This window comes from Urocampus carinirostris, chromosome 7, assembly GCF_059441175.1.
Source record: "Urocampus carinirostris isolate Australia breed hairy pipefish chromosome 7, RoL_Ucar_1.0, whole genome shotgun sequence".
NCBI classification, from domain to species: Eukaryota; Metazoa; Chordata; class Actinopteri; order Syngnathiformes; family Syngnathidae; genus Urocampus; species Urocampus carinirostris.
In genome coordinates this window covers 670,816-692,729 of record NC_142355.1, presented here as the reverse complement: position 1 = coordinate 692,729, position 21,914 = coordinate 670,816, and the positions used below count along the sequence as shown (strand labels likewise).

Below are 21,914 nucleotides of genomic sequence, written 5' to 3'. Positions count from 1 at the left end.
GGTGTCCGATTTGAGGTTTGCTAGAGAGCACCTGAATTCAGCTTTATTTTCCCATGGAATAACCTAAAAGTGCCACAAGATGGCCACAAAGCGCATTATTTAGCAATTATCAGGCTTGAGGTTTTCATAAGGTAATCAAAAACACACACACATTTTATATATATATAGATATACACACATACTGTATGCGTTTTTTTCTCTGATGAAAACTGAGGAACACAAAAGGAATTGCCTTTTATCTACCGCAAGAGGGCGGCAAAGCATCATGTTTGCCGTAAAGCAAGAAAGATGCTTCCTGATGGTGCAAAAATAAATAGAGCGTCTTATCTAGACTATAAGGAGCAGCTAAAAGTCATTGGAAGGTGCGCCTTTCAAAATGTAAAATATGTAAACACATCTGGAAATACAATCAAATATTTCTGACAAAATCCGTTGATTCCACTGGTTTTGTTTTTTCTTTCTTATTTTCGGATGTTTTCTTTTCTTTTTATAGCACTATTATATCAATGTAGCATTTTCTGCGGACCAAAAACTAGGTACAAAAATAGAATTATGAAATGCTCTTACGAACCGAATGAAACAGTTTATGATAGAGTAGATTTGTTTTGTTGCAACCTTAGTCATTTAAATGACTCCAGTGCGCCTTATACATGAAAATATTTTGCAAATGTTTACTTTCGAAGTTGCACCTTGTAGTACGAAAATACAGTCTATAAATATAAATAGTTTTTGCTTTTCTTTCTAAGAATAAACCCCAAAAAGTAATGGCTTAGCCGTACCACGAGAAGCATCGAGTTGAAATCGGATAAACAACGTCGATGCTTTCCTCATGGTGCAAAAACGATATTAATATGTATCTCGATTTGGCGTTTTTTCCACGAAAACGGAGGTACAGAAAACAAGTCGTGACCTAGATGGCCCACAAGAGGGCAGCAAAACATTCTTAAGCCATCGTCAAGCTTAAGGATCCCAAAGGTAACCCGATGGTGCAAATCAAATACAAATAGGTAAAAACCTTTGCGTTTTTTTCCGAAGAAAACAGAGGTACACATAGTCATTACCAACATGTAACAAAAGAGGGCAGCAAATCGCATTCTGGAGCAATTGGCAAGTTTGACCGGTATCATTTCATTGGAACTACGAATTTCCAATCTTATCCTTTGTATTTCAGGTGATTAGAGTCTGGAAAATACAATCATCTATACCGATAGATTTTTGTAACGTCTGTCGGTGTTTTAGTTACCTTTTAGGAACTTAAAGAAGGAGTGTCAGTTTAGTGTGGGGGGTCCACACGGTAGAAACCTTTCCCACAGGAGCGGCAGGGATAGTCGATAAGAAAAAGAAAGTCAAAAAAAAAAAATAGACAGTGAAAGAAAAGAAGTCTAGCAAGTGGTGAAGGAGAAAGAAAGTGAAGGTGAGCGAGAGAATTATAGCGACGGTCGGACATCTTTAAAACGGCAGCTCTTTTCTCCGTCGCCTCCCCGTCCGACCCGCGGGCCGCAGGTTGGACACCCCCGCTCCAAACGTGTCGCTTTGTCGCCGAGAATTTTTCTTTTTCCCCCAAAGAAAGAACTCAGCCGGGGCGACGTCTCTTCCCGTCCCGGGGTCCCTAGAGGACGGACTCGGCCTCCTCGTCGAGTCGGCGTCGCGCCGGGTCGTAGAGGAACGGCGGCGGGCGCTCTTTGGGCGCCTCGGAGAGCGGCGGGTAGAAATCGGCGGGGGCCAGGCCGGCCCGGGCGCTCTTGATGTAAGCGCCGTCGTCGCGGCGGAGGCAGCGCCAGGTGGCGCCGTAGAGCAGGAAGGCCACGACCTTCAAGACGATGGCCAGGCCCACGTAAAGGCGACGGTAGGAAAAGTTGTCGTAGAGGAGGCAGGCGCCTCGCTCGCCGCACTCCGAGCTCCAGAACAGGCAGGTGGAGTCGATGGCCGCGCCGAAGATCAGCGGGGGCGGGATGAAACCTGGAAACCCGTCCCAAAGGTCCCGTTAAGAGCCAGAGGGAACCGGAACGGAATCGTCTAGAAATCGACTGAGAACTACACTAAATATTCCTCCTTTTTGAACTTGTTGGAGAGCATTTCCGCAAAAAAACCAAAATAGATATGCTATCGAAGCTTAACACAGAAGTTTCTCCAGTGTTGTTGAAATAAACCTTATCGGCAAATCTCTGCAGAAATTCCCGCTCGTTTTTGTGCCGTTCGGTAAAATGTCTTTCGTTTGAAATTTCGGTTCCCAAAAAACAAGCCAGAGAGTACTTGAAGTGTCTGCATCATTTTTGAGCAGACGTAGTAGAGAAACATGGCAACAACTCCAAGCATTTACAAGCAGTTTGCCCAAATTCATGCACTTTTCAATCCTTGAAACAACATTCGGGGTTTGTTCACCTTTTTCATGGCCATATTCAATCAAGTACTTTTTAAAGCCTTTCAAAGCCAATTTTCTGTTTTCCAGTACATTAGAAGAAGAATTTGCCTAAACCTTAGTTTCAAAGTCCAACTCTAGCCCCGACCTTATTTTGAAACCTCGAGTGTTCGTGTGTCAAATGATTACTTGAATATATCATGTTTATGGTTTATACCGGCTGAATAAAAAAACTTGCAACCCAAACCCTAGCCCTAAACCTATTTTGGAACCCTATAATCAGTTTAGAACATGGTACTCAAATTCTAGTTCCTAACCCTAACCCCGACGCTATTTCAGAGCCTTCAAATTCAGTTCAGCTTAACCTTAGTTTCTAACACCTATTTTGGAACCCTAAAATAAATTGAAAAGCCCAACACCTCACCTCAAAAAAACACGGCAAGCATTTTCCCGAGCTTGAAAACAAGTCGGCATTTTCAAGGATTTCAAGCACCCGCAGGAAACGCGGTCACTCACCCAGGAGCCTGAGGAGGAGGAAGAGGACCCCCAGGGCGTAGGACTTGAGCTGCTGGTCCACGGTCCTGATGAGGACGATGACTGAGGGCGTCTGGGCCATGGCGCCCACCAGGCTGCAGACGCAGATGACGCAAAGGAAGACCAGGAAGGCCCGCCGGCAACCCGCCACCGGGCATTTGCCGGGCACCGCCGTGGCCAGGGCCGGATCCCCCGACACGCAGGAGCACCCGCTCAGGTTCTGAGGAGGGGGAAACGGGACGTTTTGCTCTCCGGACCGGCTCCGCGACGTGCGTTTTTTTTTTCTCAAAATATTGGACCGCGCAAAACGCCGGGCGGGGACTTCACCTGTTGGTGCGAGTAGGCGCATCCGGCTAAGCAGGGCGACAGGTAGGTGACGGCGTCGGAGCCGCAAACGGGACCCACGGACGAGGTCAAGCAGGCGCAGGAGCTCAAGCAGGACGCTTCCGGCTTCTTGCCCCACTCACGCAGAGTACTGTCGAGGGAAAAAAGGGAGCCGCGTTTTGGGCCGGGATACGCCAAACAGAGACCCTCGAAATACGTAGAAGGGTAAGTCCAGTACTACTAATAGAAGAAAAATCCCCCGTTGTCTGTCTCTATGGGTCTACAACAAAAATACTAAAAACGATATATCAAAGTCAGTCCTTCAAAACGAGAACACCGTTAGATTATTTTGGAACATTGGATGTTCCTCGTCCTAATCATTTTGTTCGCTCCAAAACTCATTCAAAAATAATCAGACCCATTAAATGATTCCCAATATGGTCGTTTGCCTCTGACTTTCAATCAACACCGCTCTCAACCAATAGCAGGCTTTTTGTCAGGGTCCACAGCCCGCATTAGCCTATAAGGGCCAATTTTAAAAAAGGGGGATCGCCTCCCGTAGCTCCGAATATCTTAAGCTGAACGATGATGGTAAGCCAATGATATTCCAAACATAATTGTTTTCCATTTTTCAACCTGTATTTATTGGCCTGAAGAGGGACGGGCACCACCAGGCTGTACACGGCTTGAAACATATCACAGGAAACGGTGTCACTATGACCCTCGTGGTTAGGGGATCCACACACCCACTCACCCTTTGAATAAGGGCCCAAAACAAACAATTGATCATTGATTGACTTCTAGAAAGAGAAGTCAAACATTTACAACTCTTTCACAATGTCTAAAAAATGTACCAGTTTACAGCCGCTTCTCGACCCGTAGAAAATGTATAGTCATGTTTAGTTTTTCAGATTATGATTACATTTGACAAGGTAAGGCTTCAAGCTATCGTCTCACCTGTTTTCCAGGTAAGATGCCCATGCTACACTCTTTTGATTGCCCCCCCCCCCAAAAATCAGGCGAGAATAAAAACCTTCTATTTCTCTGGGGACGTCTTGGATTGAGATTTTAGGCCAACTTGACAGGAACGAAGTAAAGAACTTGTTTAATTAACAAAAACAAAACACATTTTTTGTGTGGAGCGCTTACCTGTTTTGGTACGGGACGGTGACGCCGGCCACGGCGCCGGTGTCGCACCCGAGGAAGAGGAAGGAAACGTAGCAAGCGGTGGAGAGCAGGTTGACCAGGAGGGCCATCTGGACGGCACCGAGCGCCGTCAACTTCAGCTTCTTGACCAGAAAGCCGCCCATGAAGATGCCCAGGCAGGCGCAAGGGATGGCCGTCATACCTGAAGAAAGCCAGGGAAGGGAGGGGTGAGACGGTGGGGGCGGGCGCGGCTAGGGGAGGAGCCAAAGACGGACCCAGCAGCTGATTGGCCGAGGCGGTGGTGAGGTTGAACTGCTGCTCCAGGTACTTGGCCAGGAAGGCGGCGAATCCGGCCACCACCGCGATCTCCATGCACGCCGCCAGGATGATGCAGGTGAAGACGGGGTTGGAGAGCAGTTGCTTCGTCACCCTTGGGATCACTAAAACACAACGAGTAAGGGCTCTTTCGCGTGAAGTAGGAAAGCCGGCTCCCTTCAAGACAGTGACGCCTCGTCTGCCAACGCGGTAGCTCTTTGATGAGGAGACAGGAGCCGGCTCCCTTTGAGATGTGTCAATAGTGTATGGAACCGCTCTATGAGTCGGCTCTTTGACATGAAGAAAGAAAGCCAGCTTCCGGCAACCAGGAGCCGTCTCACTTCAAAATAGTAATGCGTCGTTTGTGAACACGGTAGCTCTGAGACAGCTCTTTGATGTGAAAACAGGAGCCGGTTCCCTTTGAGAACTGTCAATCAAACGTGTATGGAACCGCTCTATGAGTCAGCTCTTTGGTGAGAAACTGGCTCCCATTGTCAATCAGGAGCTGGCTCCCTTTGAGACGTGTCAATCGTGTATGGAACCGCTCTATGAGTCAGCTCTTTGACATGAACAATGGGAGCCAGTTCCCCACCAATCAGGAGCCGGCTCCCTTTAAGACAGTTCTGCGTCTTTGGCAAAAGTAAGAGAAAGGCTCTACGATCTGGCTCTTTCTGGAGAACGACAGGCTCTCCGCCCATCCAGAGCCTTCGAGATGTCGATAAATGACAGGAGCTATCTCCTGAGCATGCGGTAGCCGAGTTGATTATTACTTTAGAAAGTGATATCAAAGTGTGTGTCCTTTGCGCTCGTTTGGAACAAAAAGTAGCTCTCAGCTTGAAAACGGTTGAAGACCCCTCTACAACACAATACAGCGACATCTAGTGGTCAAGTACGACGGACTGTTTTTTTTTTTTCAAAATTGAGCGAAAAGCTCACCCTTGAGTTGCTGGCAGCAGGTTTCGCCTTCGGGCGGCGGGTGGTCCGCAACGGCGCCATTGCTGGGCTTGGGGGCCTCGGAGGCGGGGCTTAGCTGCCCGTCCGGCCCCTCCTCCCGCTCCTTGGAGGGCAGCGATTGGGGAAATCCGAACATGAGCAGCGCCGAGCAGAAGAGAAGGGCGCCGCAAAGGAGAAACCCCGCCCACCAGGCGCCGATCCAACGGGGGTCTTCCGGGGTGATACCCAGTTCCTCTAAAAGGGGGAGGGGGCACACCAGTCACAAGGGGGCGGGTCGCGCGGGACGGGCTCCGCCCACTCACCCGTGTCCATAAAGACGGCGTCCACGTAGAACTTGGTGCAGACCGAGCCCAGGATGAAGCCGCAGGCCGGACCGAAAACCAGAGTGGAAAAAAGGATTCCTGGGTGGAAAAATACAATTGATAAAACATACGTGTGACGCCGCCCTCTGGTGGCTGGGATGTACGCATCGGAAGCTACACGATAAGCTCAATTGCCTTCATGTCGTGTTAGCGACTCAAGGTGAATCGCACCGGGACCAAAACGCTAAATTAGCATAAATAAAAGCGCAGGATTTTAGACAATGCTAATGTTTGCTAGAACTGAAACTAGCATTTCTCACAGGTTCATTATTATGCTGCCCCCTTGTGCCCGGGAAGCAGACACTATTTCTTCAACTTCAGCAACTCAAAGTTAGTTCAGATAAAAATAGTATTAGGACAAAAATGCTTAATGAGCTGAAAATAAAAGCACAGGATTTGAGCATAGAAGAAAACGCTGTTTTTTGTCATGCTGCCCTCTAGTGCCCGGGGGTTGCAAACATCGGGAGCTACGTGATAAATTCAATTGCTCTCATGGTGTGTGAGCTACTCAAAGCCAAGTCAGATCAATAGGACAAAAATTCTAAATAAGCAGAGAAAAAGACCTCAATGACCGAATGTATTATTTTCAAGCATAGAAGAAAATGACATTTTTTTGTTCAACCACAGAAAATCAACCAAAATGCTGAATGAGATAGAAAAATATAGAATTGCACGTATTCTTAAGGCGCGAGATTTGAGCAAAGAAGGCGACAAAGGTCCTACGCTCATGGATGGCGCAAAGGATTCAAGTTTTGGTGTACAACAAAAACAAAGGAAAAGACAAAACATTCTAGTTTTGGGGGAACAATTATCAGCATTTTTTTAATATGTGGGAACTTTGGCATTGAAAATCAAGAAAATGGGAGGAGACATGCCAGAACCAGTTCCTGCCTCCCCAAAGAACTACTTTTGTGCATTGGTGCGGACACGGATGATCGTTTGGGGCATTGGAGATCATTGGTGCACAAGAATAAAACAAAGATACTTTTTGCTATAGAAGAAGCTAGTTGGTGAGCATGCTAGTTTTCCACATAGATTAAGTTCACAATACAAGTTAGTTGTCGCAGAAGGAGACAACGCTCGTTTCTGATGGAGACAAAAACCCTCCTTCTCGGCTTTTAAGAAGATATTGCTCTTTTTTTAGCTGGAAAAACGGCACGTGCCTTTTTTGCGACACTCGACATACAACGTTATCCGACATGTTTTTACCAAATATTTCAATAGCAATGTCATCAGAAATGCAAATTCAGTTATTCAGTTGACATCCGACCGGTGACTCTTAAACATGCTGTGCCTTTAAGAAACAACTCGATGAGCTGACTGCAGCTCACGGATGGTTCGGTTCTCAAGAAACGGAGACGTGAGTGACACAGCGTGTCCCAGACTTTCCAATTCAACTCTCTTGTTGAGCATAATGGAACAGTTATGTTCACTACTTGATATTATAATTAGATGAGGATTGGCAACTTAACCAAAACAAAAGTTGTCTTCTGCAGAGTTTGCTTCATCAATTTGGGTCTGAACGTTGTCAAAGCACCTTCGTGAACAATCTGTGGTAAGAGTCCTTTCAGATATTATTTGGTTCAGTTTGCGTGTTCAAACTTTTTAGGAAACGTGCGAGAGCCCACTATTTAGCCTGGCATTCTTTGAACGAATTCAAACTCTGTGAAAAATTTGCCGTGCTTTGCGATCAGCATCGCGACCTCGTAGCTCGCTTTTGTTCGACTCGCAGGGTTTCGTGACAGAGGGCTGCCGAGCTTCCAGTTTCTTCACCTTTTCACAGCGTTTGTTTTCAGTTAGCGCGTCATAGTCAGCGTGTTTGGTCTGGCAGTACCTCTTGATATGATACTCTGAAAACAGCCACAGCCTCTTGGCAGATTAGGCACACATCGTTGTTTTAAGATTTCGTTAAAAAAAAAAAACACTCAAATTTTCACTCGTCCTGGAACCGACGGCCCTCGCGGTCAACTTTCCTTTTTTAATCCGCAGTCGCCATTTAAGATACGGGGTGGGCTAAAACTCTCACAGAAGCCAAGGACGAGGTGGCCAAAGGGGCGCTGATATCTGGTGAAACGGGGATTTTATTTGCGGTCCAAATGTATTTGATCCGGGGGCAACATAATTCATTCATTTCATGACAGAGGCCTCAGGACGGTAAAAATTTGATGACGGGCTGTCACTGGCCCCTGGGCTGGACATTGGACATGCTTGGCCTAGTTGATGATATGAAAAGAGAAAAAAGAACCCACAAATGACAAAATCCACACCCCCTTTCCCTCTGACAAAATACAACTTTTGTGGGTAAAAACGGAATTTTTGGATGCTTTGAGCGAGACTGGCTTAACTCTAGTCCAATAAAGGATGCGGCTACCATTAGCGCTAACGGGATCGAATTAGCTCAGGAATCAAATTGGTCCACTTCCTGCGGCATGACGCTAATCCGGTGCACGTAAACGGCACGCTACTTTGCCGGGAGCGCCCGGGACATCAAAACAGCGAGGCGTCCGTCCCGTCCCATTTCGTTTTCCTTTCCTAGATAAGGAAAGGGGCGTCCACTTGGAGGGAATCCCCGCTTTGTTTGGAAACATCACACGGATCGCAAATGTTTGGATTTCCCAAATAGAGACGGAAAATTTTCTGCAGATTTCTTTTTCTGCTCTCGGCCTCATTATATCCGATATTATATTCAGACGGAGGACAGGAAGACCCAAATGAAAAAAGAAAAAGAAGGATTCTTCTTTTTGCCAAGTCGCATTTCAGAAGCGGAAAAAAAAATAGGGCCTGTGCACCCAATGCACAAACACACTCTTCAAGTTATCACTGCTGACAAAAGTTGCACTTGAGTTGAAAACTTCCCCGGAGAAAACAAATCATAGAAGTCAATTGAGTCCTTATGCGTTCCTGTCAATTTTGCCTCAAATCCCAAAGTCAATTGAATGCTCTCGGAGGCTTTCGGTCTCTTTTCAAAGGGAAAATTCGGTCCCCACTGAAAGTGCAACAAAAATAGAAGGTTGAATTTTGGTTTTGCAATCAAATGCCTGAAGATGAGTGTCGCTGGAAAGCAGGTGATAGCCCTGAACTCTCTGCAATTGTGTATTTGACTTTGGCCATTTTTTTTAGACATTTTAAAAGAGTTGTAAATGTCTGACTTCTCTTTCCAGAAGTCAACCCGTGATCGTGCACACTTGCGCATAATAACAGTGCTCGAATCCGGTCTCCAGTTACTCTTACGCGTTTTCATGTTCAGCTCTGATTTGAATTCACATTGAAAATGTCATCGACTTCTCTGTCCAGAGGTCAATCAATGATCGTTTTATTTTCCCCCCCATTTGAATGGTGGGTGTGGATCCCTTGAGCACACGGGTGGTAGGGAAACTGTTTCCTGTGGTATGTCTTAGGCATCTACATCCTGGTGGTACCCATCCCTTTTTTTTTTTTTTTTAATTGTTATATTTTTGGGGGGGCGGGGCTGGGGTGCATTCTAGCCAGCCTGTTTTTTTCTGCTTTATTGGCCAGCAGAAACTCCCAGAATTTTGGTCTATTTCCTTTCTTTTTTTTTTTGTTGAAAGTTTGCCTCGATGAGTCACCAGATGTGGTCAAGATTTCCGAGCGGGTGCGGAAAGCCATGACATGTTAAGACATTTATTTTTATACGACCGAATAGTTTGTAAATGACGACGTCCAGAGTCGGGAAGAAAGCGAATCATTTACAGCAAAATATTCAATCACTTAAAACAAATTTCTGACAAAAACCATGAAGGGAAAAAAAAAACCCTCTTTTGATAAAGCCCTTTTTGTGCCCCTGCTGGATTGTGTCAATAAGACTTTTTCAACGCGTGGGTCGGGACCCAAGTGTTCCGGGTAGGGCTGCTACAACTCATCAATGAAATTGATCATTAAAAGGGTGGGCGACTCATTAGATCATTGATTGGTTGCTCCTTGTGATTTATGAGCTAATAAGTATATATACAAATAAGAGTGCTCAGAATTCTGTTATGACGCTGTGACTTGTAGTACCACTTTGGTGGTGGTATTTTTAAAAGAGCTGTCTTCTCAGGTGCAACCAGTAGGGGGCAGTGACACTTCACATGACAATAAAGAACTGCGATTCCCCGCACAATGAAATCCTTACTTTGCCGGTGTAAAAAAAAAAAAAAGAAGCTGGCGTGAATGATCCTGCCGAGGACGTCAATGAATAAAGGAGATGGGCCCGATGTGTTAAGAGCGCGACAAAAGCCGGCCAGTGGACTCAGGCTTCCCGTTTTCCCCTCATAAATAGAACGCACACACACACACACAGGCGCCATTGTTTTCAATTTCTCGCAGTCATAAAAAAATATCATAATCCCACGACAACAACTCGAGCTTTGTGAGCTTGACTTATGAGTCGGAGCATAAATTCTGGAGAACGAAACGCAGCCGTCTTCTCAAGAAAACGGATTTGAAGGGCACTCTGGGATCCATTGGTTTGGTCTGGAAGGAGATTCACATTTTCCTTGTTATTTAACCCCCTACCACAGGGGTGTCAAACTCGGGGGCCACACCATAGAACAAACATTCTGTCGGGGGCCGGACTAGTAGATTCAAGAGAAAGAAAAAGAGAGATAAAGAAATTAGAGAAAGAGGGAGGGAAAAGGAGAGAATGGGACAAAGAAAGAAAACAGAAAAAGAGGGAGTGTGAGAAACAAAAGACATAAAAAGTCGTGAGAGGGGGGGAAAAGAAAGGGAGAGGAAGAAAGAAATCCAAAGAGAAATAGAAAGACAAAAGGAGAGAAAAGAGAAAAGAAAGCGCAAAGGGTAAGGAGAAAGAGAGAAAAGGAAAAAGGAAGTTAGAGCAAAAGAAGTTAAAAAGACACAGAGAGAGAAAGAGACAAAGAGCAAGAAAGGAAGAGAAAAAGAGACACAGAGAGTGAAAGAGACAGAGTGGGAGAAAAGGGGTGGAAGAGAGAGAGAGAGAGAGAGAGAGAGAGAGAGAGAGAGAGAGAAAGAAAGAAGTACAAGTACAGTGTCTTTGTTGGAGGCACCTGGCTTTGGCACCATCAAGTTGACCTATTTTAACTTGCAGCTTGTTTTTCTCTTGCGCTTCTCTGAGTCTTGTCTCACGGGCCGGATTCAATCCTTCGGCAGGCCTGATCAGGCCCGCGGGCTGCCTGTTTGACACCTGTGCCCTACCAGTGTTTACATGTGCATTTCTTTTTCAATCTTATTTTGAAATTTGACATTCTTACCCATTTTCTTGATTTTTAAAATTAATGTATTTGTATTCTTATATTGTTTGCATTTTCTTGGATTTCTTATGCCATTTTTTGTCTTATTATTTAATTTCACATGCGTATCCATTTTCTCCTATTGAATCGTATTTCTAATCGCATATTTGGAATTTTTAATGACTTAAACATTTGAATATGTATTGTTACATTTTATTATTTGTCCTTGTGCTACGTAGCACTCGGTTTTGGTGTTTGCGTTACGGTGACAGCTAATGGTCAAATCATTGTCAAGTGAATGTGAGTGCAGCCTTAATTGATTTTAAGACTAATTGTTGATGTTTTTTCATTTTTATATCTTATCTTGTGCTTCTTTTTTGAACAAAAAAATAAAATAAAAAATAAGACAACAATGGACACTTTTGAAGAAAAGCTGATTCGGCCCCACGTCACCCAGACCCTTGCTCCGATGGTCCCCAAGTCAGAGTTTAAGACCCCGATATTCAAGTTTTTGAGCGGCAGAGATGGAAAAACAGCTCGGAAATCCCACTGGCCGGGAAAAACGGCTTACTGGGCGCTGGCTCCCGACCTTCGACCTTTCCATGTAGGCCAACGCCATTAGACGTCGACCTGACGCCGCCTAATCTTTTCAGTCCAATTAAGTCGGGCTCAGGAACGCCGCTAATTGACCTGGACGGAGACCCGTTTTCAGAAAGACCTTTCCGAGTTCTGGCGCTTAGACGCCAGAAAATTCTAACCCTAACCCAACACAACATGAAGCGCAGCTAGCATATGCTAACGGTATCCGTGGCGATTTCCGACCGCTACCATATTTTACAAAATATAAATCGCAGTTTTTTTTAATAGTTTGGCTTAGACTTATATGTGAAATGATAAGACAGAATGATATCGTTGAGTTTTCTTTTTTATTGCCGGTGCTGTATTTCACTTCACACCTTATTTTCACACTAAACCACAGGTATAATACTATACATAGCCATAATTATCTAGTATATTATTAGGACTCAATACTCCAACTCAATACAACATTTGATTGATATCTGTACATTCAAGGAAACTGTGCGGGTCAGATGTATCGACATTTTGTTCTGTATACACCTGTACTAGAATGACAATAAAGTAGATCTGAATCTGAATCTGAGGAGGGCGTTCTAGGCCTGTAAGGATCATTTCAATCTCGACCGCGACATAAAAACAAAAAAAGGAAGCCGTCGCATCGTATATCTCCAGATATGGGGGAGCTTTAGTTTTATGATGAATCGCCTTTCAAGAGGACGCAGATTTTTTGGGAGTTTGATTTTAAGCAAATTAATTGACCCCAAAAAAGCGACTTATACACATTTCTTTCCTTCTTAAGTATGCGTTAGTTGTACTTGAAAAAAAAAAGATGCGGATTCTTGTGACTGACATTGTCAAGGCACGGATAATGTCCTGGGAAATTTCCTCCAAGATCCTGACGAGACCTTAAGTCCCAGAAGTGTGTTTTTAGATTTACAAATAATCCCAAAGTCTTAAACATTCAAATGTGAGCACATAGTACATCTTATTGCATAAAATTCATTTATTTTTCATTGGTATATTCCAATTTCTTTCTGACAAAATGGCATTTTGAAGACAGTTCGTCTTTGTCGTTCTGAGCTGTGGCACCGAGGGTACACCAGTATGCTTACAAGCCGGTCGCCATATTGTTTTAGGTGTCAATTGGTTGGGGTCTCGCTAACGTGGAGCTACCCGGAGCTATCCGGCTTCAGTGCTGACAGAAAGACAAAAGCCTGCGGGAAGCGGAGAGGAGGCAAACTCGCTATTTACGTGAACACGAGGCGGTGTCACCCTGGGCACAAACATTTCCATCTGCCGCAGGGACGTGGAACTTTTGGCCTAGCGTGTGACGTCATCCACTCCACTGTTGCTAAACTACAACACAGCACCCCGAGGTCATCCTGTTCATCTGTTATAAACAACAAAAAGGTACTGCTGGAAGTGTGAATTTCCCTACGGGGATGAATAAAGTAGCTATCTATCTATCTAGTTGAAGAGGTTACAGAGCTTTTGAGCAACATTTTGGTGGATTTTATGGAGAATGGCTAGGTGTTGCGTTGCGAGTGGATGCGGTTGTGGTACAATAAAGGACGAGCAACCAAAACGGGGCTCACCGCCATAAATAACATAACGAGAGCCAGCAACGGGTGCTAACTGGGACTGATCGACGGAAAGAAGTCACTTCCTTGGTCTAAAAACGCCAGGCTAGCCAACCAGAGCCCACACGGTTAGCAGCCAGGCTAACCGGAAACCAATAACGAAAAACGACAATCGCGACACAAACTGAGGGACGAGGCAAAACCAGCGCTAACGCCGAGGTAGCTAGCCAAACAACACAAAGTTGGCAGCCAACACGAGCAATCAAAACAGGAAAGCCCTCGGCAACTCTGATGCTAACACGAGCTAGAGGGACAAAATTATACGCACGGCAACAAACAGAAACAAAAAGGCACAACGGCCTACCTCCAAGCAGAAATGAGCGCTATACAATCCCTGTCAACTACAAACGCTGTCTTGAGACTGAATTCCTATCGTTGTTATTTTGTTGCTGTACTATACTCTCAGTCGGTAATGACGTCGTCTTGCAAGTCACTGTGATCAAGTTCTCCCAAAAAAAGGAAACCACGGAACATGCGCTTACACGCCAACCAATCAACTCATGTGATCTCTGCATGCTCCGCCCCCTAATCATGACATAAACTCGACAGTTCCGGAGCCCGACACGAGAAACGGCAGGCCATCCAAAATTGGCACGAGAGCAGCGCATTTTGGGTCAATGACATTTCACCGGGCGGTGCCGAGACACCTGCTAATTCAGTTCCTGCCTGGCAGCCAATCGGTATTGCCGCCGCTGCATAAAAGACAAAAACAAACTATAAAAATTCTTGAATCTTAGCTATCAATTGGAAAATGAAATCAAATTAGCGTCTCTAGCGCGCAGTTGAGGACACCCAGAGAGACCGGCTTAAGTGACACGAGACCCCGACGAGGACACGCGACTCCAAAAACGCCGCAAATGTTTTCAAGTATATTTAGACTCAATGCAACCGTCGCTCGAACAAATTCTATCGAGTCGATAAATTGACTTTGCAACGCAGCTTTTAGCGGAAAAAAGCGCACTAGCATTCTCGGATTTTTGCTTTTATCGGAAAAACGCGCGCTAGCATTCTCGGATTTTTGCTTTCACCGGAAAAATGCACGCTAGCATTCTCGGATTTTTGCTTTTATTGTAAAAACGCGCGCTAGCATTCTCGGATTTTTGCTTTTATCAGAAAAACGCGCGCTAGCATTCTTGTACTTTTGCTTTTATTGTAAAAATGTGCACTAGCATTCTTGGATTTTTGCTTTTATCGGAAAAACGGACACTAGCTTTCTTGGATTTTTGTAGCTTTGTAACAGTCCTTCTGCTGCCTCAAAGAGATACATTTAAATGCTGACCTAAGTAACTTAAATGGTTTGTTTAGTCAACGCAATCATCAACAATTCCAGAAGAAATGAACCTGCTTAGAACGGAGCTAAAATATTGGAAAAAAAAACACACTACAGAAGTCCTAAGGTAGAATTCCAAAGCCTACTTCACGAAAGATGGATCAAGCCGGGTAGAACCGGAGCGGCTGAAAAGAGCGAATCGCTGAAGTTGGTCAGGAGCTGGTGGAAGTGGCTCAAGAATTTGCCAACCGTCAAGACTCAATCACAGACCTCTGAAACATGACTGGCAAGAGAAGGAAACGGTGGGCATAAAGTCAGAGAATACAATGGCCAGATGACTAAATTACTTGACTCAAAAACAGGACTGGCTAGAGAAGGAGAGAATAGGCAAAGAGTCAGATATGACAAGCACTACATGCCTAAATCACTGGACTGGGCTGTAGCTCAGGAGGTATAGCGCTCGTCTTGGGATCAAGGGGTCTTAGTTCGAAGCTTGTCCGTGTTACATGCCGAAGTGTCCTTGGGTAAGACACTGAACCCCTAATACCCCCAAAAAGCATGTTAGCGTCTTACATGGCTGCAATACAAGGCCGCTATTGGGAAATGTGAAGCACACTGTAGAGCGCTTTGGGAAGTCATTGACTTGAAAAGCGCTATAGAAATGCAGATCATTTCAGGTCAAATATTGCTCTTAAGTTGTGTAGTATTTCTAAACCTATAAACATTGTTTTTTGTTTATAATTTGAATCATTATTGAAGGGATTTATAAATTTGACTATAAAGGATTTTATATGATTGAATACAGGTTACATTTATTGAGTTTAATGCAAGATATTCACTGACTGGGCTCTAGTTCAATGACAGGTCACGCTGTTCCAAATGCAGAATATTTGGACTAGGGAATTTTGATAACAGGACTCTGACAGAGAACGGCAGGCGATGTTTTGAGAACAAGGCCCTGATGACGTAGAAAGGCTTGGTGTTGTTTTGAGTTTTCCAGACATCGCGACGCCCAGGGGGGGCTTCCTTGGCACGCCCATGGGAGGAGTCTAGCGGGGAGACGTGGGCCGAGAGGAGAAAGCGAGAGGACTTAGAGAGAAGACCTCCCAGAGACTCCGACGACACTAATTTGGCCATATTCGATGGAGTTCACTTGGGTAAATTGCTAATGAAATGAAATCTGCCCCTGTGTGAAAATGTCAGCTATTCTTGTTCATCTTTTCCCTCAAGAATCGAGCACGCATTGTTGGGTGAATGTAGGTTGTGTTTGGTTAATGGAGTCACAGAAGTCATTCCAACAATTTGCTAAACATTTAATTCCCAACAATTTATTCCCAACATTAGTATCTAATCGAGGTGAACGAAGAATGTTTTTACACCCCGAGAGGTCGCCGTATCGCACTCACTGTCCCTTTAATATTCCAAGCAACAAGTGTGTCCAGAATATTCACGCTCGGAAACGAGAGCCACTTATCGGTCTGGTGAAAGATGAATGAGATCAAAGCCCCGAGGTGCCATAGCATAAGGCTCTTTGTAAGCGTGAGGCTTTGGATAGCATAAGTCTCTTTCTAGCGGCGGCCATTACCTTTTCATGAGCTCAGCTGTTTAAAAGCTTCACGTCAGGCTGATGTAAACGCGCTCTGGTATATATTTATGCCGGCCGCTGGGAAGAGACCAAATTAGCAGTGGACACTCAAAAGGTCAGAGAGCGCTGGGAACACCGACTAGGAAATAGAATCCTGGGACGCTAACTCCATCTAAACCAACAAAACATGAACAAAAGACTGCGCCGGATCGTTGGGACGGCAAAACACGAATGGGGACAAAACGTCGGAAGATGAACAAAACATGACGGTGGACACAGGATATGTCGGGACACCAACTTGCTCTCATAGAACAAAAGATGAGAAAAACGACACAGGACACGTTGGAACACCAACGGAACAAAACATGAAAATAGAGGACAGGAGAAACTTTCCCACACAAGGAGAGCGCTGTGACGACCAGCAAACAAAACATGTTCTAAAAATAGCTCACCAGTGATTTGTATTGGGCTCTGCATCTACCCACTAACTCCAGTGTACCAGCTCACGTCACATCACACCATAGGGCAGGGTTTCTTTCTTTTAACCTTTTCAGGCGTCAAGCTACTTCTTCTTACTAATTAGCGCACTTTGATATGCATTTATAGGATCAACAGGTTTTACTATGAAGTTAATATGCAATTACCATGCAATTACCAGATTCATTGTTGTAAGGAGCTTTAAATACTCAGTATACCACAAAAAATACTCGAGAATAACAATGAACAAGACACGGTGAGCTATTTCCAGGTCTGTGAACACCACATTGGAGACCCCTGCCCTGCTCTAACGGAACTAAACGTGAAAGGAAGATGACAAAAGGAATAGTCCCTGATATGGACAGAACAATATCCAAAATGCTACGACAATGAGACTATGAAATGTAATGCTAGCACGCTAACAAGCTGTATAAAAAAAAACATGAAAGGAATACACATGAAACATTCCCACACTTGTTCTTGTGTACGCGAGTTTGTAACATAACTGAGCAAAAAACGACAAAGGAGATGTTAGAACACTTATTCTAACCAAGCTTAAACAATAAAGGATGACTGTGCAGAATATGTTGGGAAGCTAACTGAAGACCATGTGAGAAGCAAGATGACGCAGCATATCCTGGGACACAGAACACAAAGTCATCACGTGGGACATATTGGAACACCAACTAACTATAACAGAACAAAACATGACAGGGGAAGAAACAAGGAACTTCATTTGTGGACAGAAGAATGAAAGTGCTGTGATGACAAGCCCAATTTAGCCATAACTGAACAAAAAGTGAAAAGATGGCCCCACTGGATACCCGGGAACACAGAATAACTCTGCAAGAACAAAACATAAAAGTGAGATGACACAAAAAAGTTCCTTTGTGTGGACAGAAGAGCAAGAATGCAAAAATGACCTGAATGCAGGCACACCAATGAGCACTAACGAAACAAAATGTGAAAGGCTGACGACGCAGGATATCTTGGTACACTTAACAAAACAAGAAAACAATGGGACACTAACTAGATAATGATGATGCAGTGTATGTAAGAGCACTAGCAGAACAAAATATGACATTAGGACGACACGACAAACATTCTCGCACGTGGACAAAAGGACGAGAGCGTTGAGATGACAAAAGCAGGAAATGTAATGCAAGCACACCAGGTAGCCATACCAGAACAGAAGGTGAAAGACAACATATGACATGTCGAAACGAGCTCTGCAAGAACAAAACATGAAAGGTACGCACACCAGTACAGAACAACGAGAATGCGGCGATGACAAGACCATCAAAGGACGCCTGCACACTAACCAGCTCCAACTGAACAAATGCTGATAGTAAACACCTCAGACGTTGTTGGGACACTGACTGTAAAAGAACAAGAATGAAAAGAAAGCAGAATAGGGAAGCACTTCAACAGAACACGACGGAACAGTTAAGTCCGACGGGGTTCATTGCAGAGGCTAAGCCGGGCGTTCGCCGGGAAGCCCGATTCTGTCCCATAAATACGATTCGGGGAAAATCGTTCGTTTATAGAAAAGGAATCGGCATCAGATAGTGTACAGAAACAGAACAGGGAAGTTCGAGAATTTAAAACTACTCACAGGATAGACGGCGCATCCCAAACACAGAATTTTCAAACACTAACTCAGGGGTTTCAATTGAGTCGGGGGGCTTCGGAAGCCAGACTCCGGGTGTTTTTCCACAAAAACAGCGCTGATAAAAAAAAAATCCGCTCTTCCTAAAAGGACAGCGTTTTATATTTGTCCATTAGAGGTCGCTGTCCTGTGTAGTGCAAAGAAATATGAAACCAAGGAAGACTACAAACCACGGAGACTGAAAAGGATCAAAAAGCAGCACTTTTTCCCACATTTTTACCCAGCCTTCCAAAGAAAGACAAAATATATATTTTTTTAAAGGAATAAAGGAGAAGAAGAGATAAGAAAATGCAAAGAAAGCAAAAAAAAATAGAAATAAAAAGAAAAGTAGGGAAGAAGAAAGCAAAAAAATAAAAAAATTACAGATTTCAAAAGTACTAAGGTGTGTTTTGGTCACTTTCAGTATCCGTATTTTGTCTTTTTCCATGGTGCTTTTAGCACTTACATTCGGCAGCAAAACAGAATATGGTGACTTCTACAGGGCAAATATGACACGCTTTAACTTTTATATTAAAGCAGGGGCCTCCAACTATCATCCTGTGGGCCGCAATTGGCAACCACACCACAACTTTGAGACCCTTGCACTAACTTGATCAATGCGAACAAAAGGCAGGAAATGGTGGAACGCCAACTGGTTTAAACTGAACAAAACATGAATGACAGAACACAGGGAAATCCCTCACGCATGGAGAGAACAACGACATTCCAACTGTAACAGAACAAAACATAAAATGAAAACAACAGAAGAAATATTCCCACAGATAGAAAAACAATAATTATAACGCTGACACACTAAACGAGCCTTCCAAAAATATGAAAGGACGGGGCGGGATACGTCGGTCAATAAACTAGCTACAACTGAACAAGACATTAAACGATAATAGTTTGTCACACGGGAGTCTGTTGTCAGTGTCGTTTCCAAACACGCTGCCCAGTACACGAGATGACAATACACTCACTAAATCTAAATGAACTAAACATGAAAGGAAGTCGCAGGATATGGAGGAATACCAACAGGTTCTAACTGAACAAAACAAGACAGTAGGGGGAGACAGGCAACATCATGACGCGCGGATAGAACAACCATATCGTGTTCCAACATCCACCAGCTCTATTACAGGACAAAACATTAAAAGGGGAGGATGGAAAAAAACGTTCCAGACGTGGACAGAACAACAACAAAACCATGAAATGTAATGAAATGGAGGTACACTAGCTAGCTGTAAGTGAACGAAAGAAACCTGAAAGAACACTGTAAGGTGGGCTTAGGGTATTTCCCCAAAAGTGTGCATCTCTAAACCAAATGGTATCACGTTTCTGTTTTAAATATTGGTACTGCCCAAAGGGGCGTTTCTTTCTTTCTCTGTCTTTGTTCTGCCTAAATAAATGCGGTTTGGTGGGGGAAGGGCCCCCAGAGTTAGGAGCGCGGCAAAGGAGACGGACGTGAGTAAGTTCCTCCTCTCCTGGCCCCTCCCCCTCTCCAAATGCGAGTCGTAACAAGTCGAATGCCCGGTGTATCTTTTTTAGCATTAGCAACTTGTTAATAGCTCTCCCGCATGTAAGAGGTTGATTTTGACCCCGGCTGGATAGGTAACTGAACGTAAACCTGAGAGGAAGACAAGGCAGGATACGTGGGAACACTAACTTAAATACAGAACAGAAACATGAAAGTAATGGAACATATTTTGGTCCACTAACAAAATATGAGAGGCAGACATGGATAGATAGCTAGATAGATACTTTGTTCATCCCCGCAGGGAAATTCACATTTCACATGAAAGCAAAATCCCACTGAAAACATGAGTACACTGAATATAAGAGCGGGGACAGTACAGAACATGAAAATTCATCTCTAACTCGCTACATGACATGAAACGGAACACCAAACGCCAGCCTGTTCTCAAGAGAGCGGCATATTTGGCGAGAATACGATCGCAGGCTTCTTTCCATTCGTTTCTCTGATTTTCTTCGAAGCGGGCGACGGGGACGTGACGCGAGTCGGACGAAAAGCCGGACCCGCGCGCGGCATTTTGGTCGCTTGGCGGTCAGGTTCGGTCGGGTCGGCAAACGTGAGCGGAAGAACGATGCAAATGAAGGCGCAGGCGGGCAAAAGCGTCTCCTGTCCCTGCGCGTGACGCGCCGGCAGCGGCGGGATTAGGCGGGTCAGCTGAGCGAGCGCCGCTCAATAGCGCATTGTTTTTCTGTGCCCCCCTCCCCGCCCCGGCTTATCGTTGGGGGGGGGAAAACAAATAGGAGAACGGGAGACCTCCTCCGAGGGTCCGATCGCCGAGTAATCACCGGACAGAAACGGGAAGGCTTTTCTCACGCCAACGTCCGAAAGCCGTCGTTTTATGACCTTCTCGTCCCGCGCTCAAATATCCCATTCGACCGGGAGACCCCGCCCGCGCTCCTACGTCGGGGTCGCATACTGGCGGGCCCCGGGGCCCCGGCCTTCACGTGAAAGTTAAAGGGTCTGGTATTTGCCCGCTAGAGGTCGCTGTATTTTGTCCAGCACAACAAAAGAAGTCACTGTACAGATTTTTGTCCTATTTCTCCAATTCCTTTCTTGTCTTTCTTCTTTTTCTCCATCTTGCTTTTTCTGCCGTTGCACTCTTGTTATTCCTCCTTTCATTTTTTGTCTCTCTGGTTTCTCCTTCCCTATTTTTTTATTCCTTTTAAAAATATTTATTCTACTCTATAGCATACTTTTTGTGGACAATATCTCTGTATTATTTGTGATTGCAACGTCCTTTGCTGTCTGGTCATCCTAAAAGGGGGATACCACATGTGCGGTCCCTTCTCAAGGTTTCTTTCATGTTGAGGTTTTTGAGTTTTTCCTTGCCCTCGTGTTGGTTCCAGATCAGGGGATGGTGTCATAATAGTCTGAAATAATAGTCTGTGCAATAACCTGTGCAGCCCTTTGAGACTCTTTGTGATTAAGGGCGTCACAAATAAATAAATGACTTATTTTTTGTCTTCCTTTGAGAACAGGAAGATCTCTTTGTAGTCCTTTTTGGTTGCACGACACAAGACAGCGACATCTAGTGGACTAATACAAAACACTGTCCTCTTAAGAAGAGCGGAACGTTTCAGCGACAAGCCCGTTTCGGCAGCCCCCAACTCAGTTGAGTTTCAGGACCCTGACTTATGCTAAATATACCAATGGAGTAACCGTTATGTTCTGTACTTACTGTCATGTCCTGTACGGCGTTTCGATGCTTTCAGCAGGATTTCGCTTACACGTACCTGTCGACCTGTAGGTTTTTGCCGTACAAAGTACATTTATGATGCATTTTAAGACGTGTGCGACGTACGAGAAAATCTGTATGGAAAAATGCAAATTTGTCAATGATGGCTATACACCCACTATCACCAAACGGCAAATCAATCGGGTTCGCCGCGGTATCTTCTATCTCGGTATCGTTTTTTTCCATTGCAAACGAAGCGACATCAGATTTCACGTGGTAGTTGTGTAGCGAAAGGAAGTCCGTCT

At 44.7% G+C, this 21,914-nt stretch overlaps 1 protein-coding gene across 1 annotated transcript in view; it reads right to left on the bottom strand.

Annotated features, from left to right (window-relative positions):
• Positions 1–529: 529 nt before the first annotated feature.
• Positions 530–21,914, bottom strand: part of LOC148362054 (solute carrier organic anion transporter family member 3A1-like) — a 37,848-nt gene continuing 16,463 nt past the window's right edge. The window contains exons 3-9 of the mRNA XM_088339479.1: positions 5,935–6,033; positions 5,615–5,866; positions 4,639–4,803; positions 4,367–4,565; positions 3,221–3,368; positions 2,876–3,113; positions 530–1,959 (exon numbers count right to left, since the gene is read on the bottom strand). Coding sequence (XP_088195605.1) covers positions 1,610–1,959; positions 2,876–3,113; positions 3,221–3,368; positions 4,367–4,565; positions 4,639–4,803; positions 5,615–5,866; positions 5,935–6,033 — 1,451 coding nt within the window. The 3' untranslated portion in view covers positions 530–1,609. The remainder of the gene's footprint in view (positions 1,960–2,875; positions 3,114–3,220; positions 3,369–4,366; positions 4,566–4,638; positions 4,804–5,614; positions 5,867–5,934; positions 6,034–21,914) is intronic.